Below are 2,963 nucleotides of genomic sequence, written 5' to 3' on the forward strand. Positions count from 1 at the left end.
GAAGACTGGATCTTCATATGTTCATTCAATTAAAATGGAGGTAGAAAACTGAATTGAAATTAAATCTAATTTAAATATATTCAAAATCGATTCATCAATAATTTGATTTTGATCAATATAAAGTATTCCAATTTAAACAGTTTCATTTTGTTAATCAGTGTGAACTAAACTGAACTAATTTTAATTAAAAAAAAAAAAAATCAATCCGATCGAGTTTATTATCTTTTCAAGTCCTTAATCGATTTAAAAATCCAATATATTGTCCAATTTCAAACTAAAAAAGAAATAGAATAAAATAAAATAGGGATTTGGGGAGGGCAGACCGACTGAAAAGTCTTGAAAATTTGAGAAAGGGGATTTTATTATTGCTTATAAAATCTTGAAAGGGAACACCAAATCGAGAGACACAGAAATTTTAGGTCCTCACTTTCCCAATCCTAAGGAAGATAGGGAAGCGGACCACCTTGACCGCCTTCCCGTCGCCACCCCATGCCTTCTCAAGATCACTCACCATCCCATCCGTCAAAAGCTCCACTCCCCTTTCCTTAGCCGTCTGATACGCCGACCACGACCTAATGTAGGTGAGATACGTCCCCATGTCCATGGCCCGCTCCGCCGCGAACTCAAACGGCCCCGTGCTTTCCTCCCCGTCCACCGGATCGTACGGGAACAGCAGGCTCCTGTACTCGTCATCCACCATCTGTCGTGCCGCTGCCCAGAACCGGCCCGATTCGGTGTACAGGCGCCAGAACACCGTGTCCACCGCCGGGTCGACTCGGGGCTCGGTATAGCACCACACGGCGAGGACGCCTCCGGGCTTGGCCAGGACCGAGTTGACCCCGTCGTAGAAGGTGGGGAGGTCGAGCCAGTGGAGCGCCTGGGCCACGCAGACCAGGTCCACGGTCGAAGGCGGCGCCACGTGCTGGTGCAGATCCGTGGGCGACAGGGTGGGCGGCGTCTGGCGGTAGTCGATGTTGGGGAGCCTGGGCGCGAAGCTGAGTTGCTCCTGACTCGTGTCCGTCGCCACCACTCTATTGTAGAGACTGGCTAGCTGAAGAAGCAATTTGGGCCTGTGAGAGCGAGCGAACGAGAGAGAGAGAGAAAGAGAGAGAGAGAGAACTCACGGAGACGGCGGCCTGACCGCTGCCGGTGCCCACATCCCAAGCCAGGTCGTGCTGGGGAGTCTTGGATGCGATGAACCGGAATAGATCTTCCGGGTAACTCGGCCGAGTCTCCACATAATTCTGCGCTTGCTTGCAGAACAGGTTCGCCATTCCCCTCTCTCTCTCTCTCTCTCTCTCTCTCTCTCTCTCTCTCTGCGCGCAAGCCCTGAGTCAAACTTGCGTGGATGCGTGCGCTGCTGTGGCGGACTCCACCGGCCTTGTATAAGAGGAAGAGGTGTACTGATGGAATCTGGCTTCCCTCCATGTATTGCCACGCATGGCCAAACCCTGAGTCAAACCTGCTTCCCAAGAATGCCACGACAAGGGACGCTTCACGCACGATCCAACTAATTACGGAGTTCGAATTCGAATTGAGTAGCAATGTCTTGTCATCCAATTGCCGCCCAACAAATCAAAAGACTTTCAACACCCATGAAATATGTAGTAACAATTCTAGTGTACTGAGATACAAAATAACAATGATGTCTTTTATATATATATATATATATATATATATATATATATATATATATATATATATATATATATATATATATATATTTATTGATAGAATAGAGAATTTTCCTCAGAGTAAAAAATCGTAAGATGTGTCAAAAATACTAATCTTGGATTGATGTAAAGCAAACAGTTTACGAGTCAAAGACTTCGTGAGTAGGACAAGAGCAGATCGATGTTGCTGTTGCTATTGTTGCGACTGCAACGGCGACGACTACAGCAGAGGAGAAAACTACAACAATGAAAAAAGCTATAGCAATATTATAGCAGAGGAGGAGGAAGTTACAATAGAAGATGAAGCTACAGTAGAGAAGGAAAAGTGAGGCAGTGCTGGTAAGCGTAGCACTAGAGACGACAGTAGAGTGGAGTGGAGAAGACAGCGGAGGTGGAAAAACAACAATGATGTCGACAACTTGCTCTAGCAAATAATTATTAAAGAAGTTTTATTGAAGAAACTTTAGTTTGAATACATTAATATGTCCCTCTCCTATTTATACAGATTATGAGGGAAGATTTTCCTCAAGGATTTCCCTCAACAAAATTAGAGAGATTTTCTCATTAATTAAAGAAATCTATTATATATATATATATATATATATATATATATATATATATTCATTTCAGGCTAATAATTAGTTTAAGGAAAATTGAATATTTGAGTATTCAAAGCCAACTGATTTCCCACCTTTCCATCGCTTTACAACCACCAAATCTCGTTTGACTAGTATGGGCCTCTCCTTTCCCATCAATTTTATGTAGGATCCATCTTCACGGTAAGTATTCGGAGTTTGTTCTCTATCAATAGAAGCCAAATTCCATCTTCCATCGTTACTTTATATCAATAAAAAACACTATATTTTAAGTGTGTAGTGATGTGAGTATTACTTGGTAATTTATGCTTCAGCAGTTTATTCAATATATGTGATAAATTTACCCTTCTAATATTTATAATATTTATTCAAAAGTAAATACATATTTTTTATTTAAATTAATAAGAAAATAAATAAAATAAATTTTGTATGACCTATATATATATATATATATATATATATATATATATATATATAATATAAAAATAATATATTCAAAAATAAATAAAATTTTTAACTTATAGAAGATATAAATCATGTTATTTTTCACTAAATTATGTTAAAAATATTATGATTTTTTTAGATAATGTTACGGGGTGCTTTGAAACTTTAAAAAAATTATATTAGCATCTCGTAAATATCAAATGCTAATGCTAATGCTAATGCTATCCAAACATAAATTCACATTTAAAAT

At 39.5% G+C, this 2,963-nt stretch overlaps 1 protein-coding gene across 1 annotated transcript; it reads right to left on the bottom strand.

The window, feature by feature from the left end:
- Nucleotides 1-343: 343 nt before the first annotated feature.
- Nucleotides 344-1,370, bottom strand: LOC135605168 (uncharacterized). The gene is made up of 2 exons (XM_065094944.1): nucleotides 1,125-1,370; nucleotides 344-1,051 (listed from the first exon to the last, which is right to left on the bottom strand). The coding sequence occupies exons 1-2, from the start codon at nucleotides 1,272-1,274 to the stop codon at nucleotides 416-418; spliced, it is 786 nt and encodes a 261-aa protein (XP_064951016.1). The 5' UTR covers nucleotides 1,275-1,370; the 3' UTR covers nucleotides 344-415.
- Nucleotides 1,371-2,963: the final 1,593 nt, after the last annotated feature.

The sequence above is a fragment of the Musa acuminata genome, chromosome BXJ2-2 (assembly GCF_036884655.1).
Source record: "Musa acuminata AAA Group cultivar baxijiao chromosome BXJ2-2, Cavendish_Baxijiao_AAA, whole genome shotgun sequence".
Classification (NCBI taxonomy): Eukaryota; Viridiplantae; Streptophyta; class Magnoliopsida; order Zingiberales; family Musaceae; genus Musa; species Musa acuminata.

What these genes read in the sequence shown, in the direction of transcription:
- LOC135605168 (XM_065094944.1), bottom strand. Translation starts at nt 1,274, where the DNA reads ATGGCGAACCTGTTCTGCAAGCAAGCGCAGAATTATGTGGAGACTCGG. An exon ending in GCGGTCAGGCCGCCGTCTCC is followed by an intron (nt 1,052 to 1,124) that starts GTGAGTTCTCTC and finishes TTGCTTCTTCAG; the next exon opens with CTAGCCAGTCTCTACAATAG.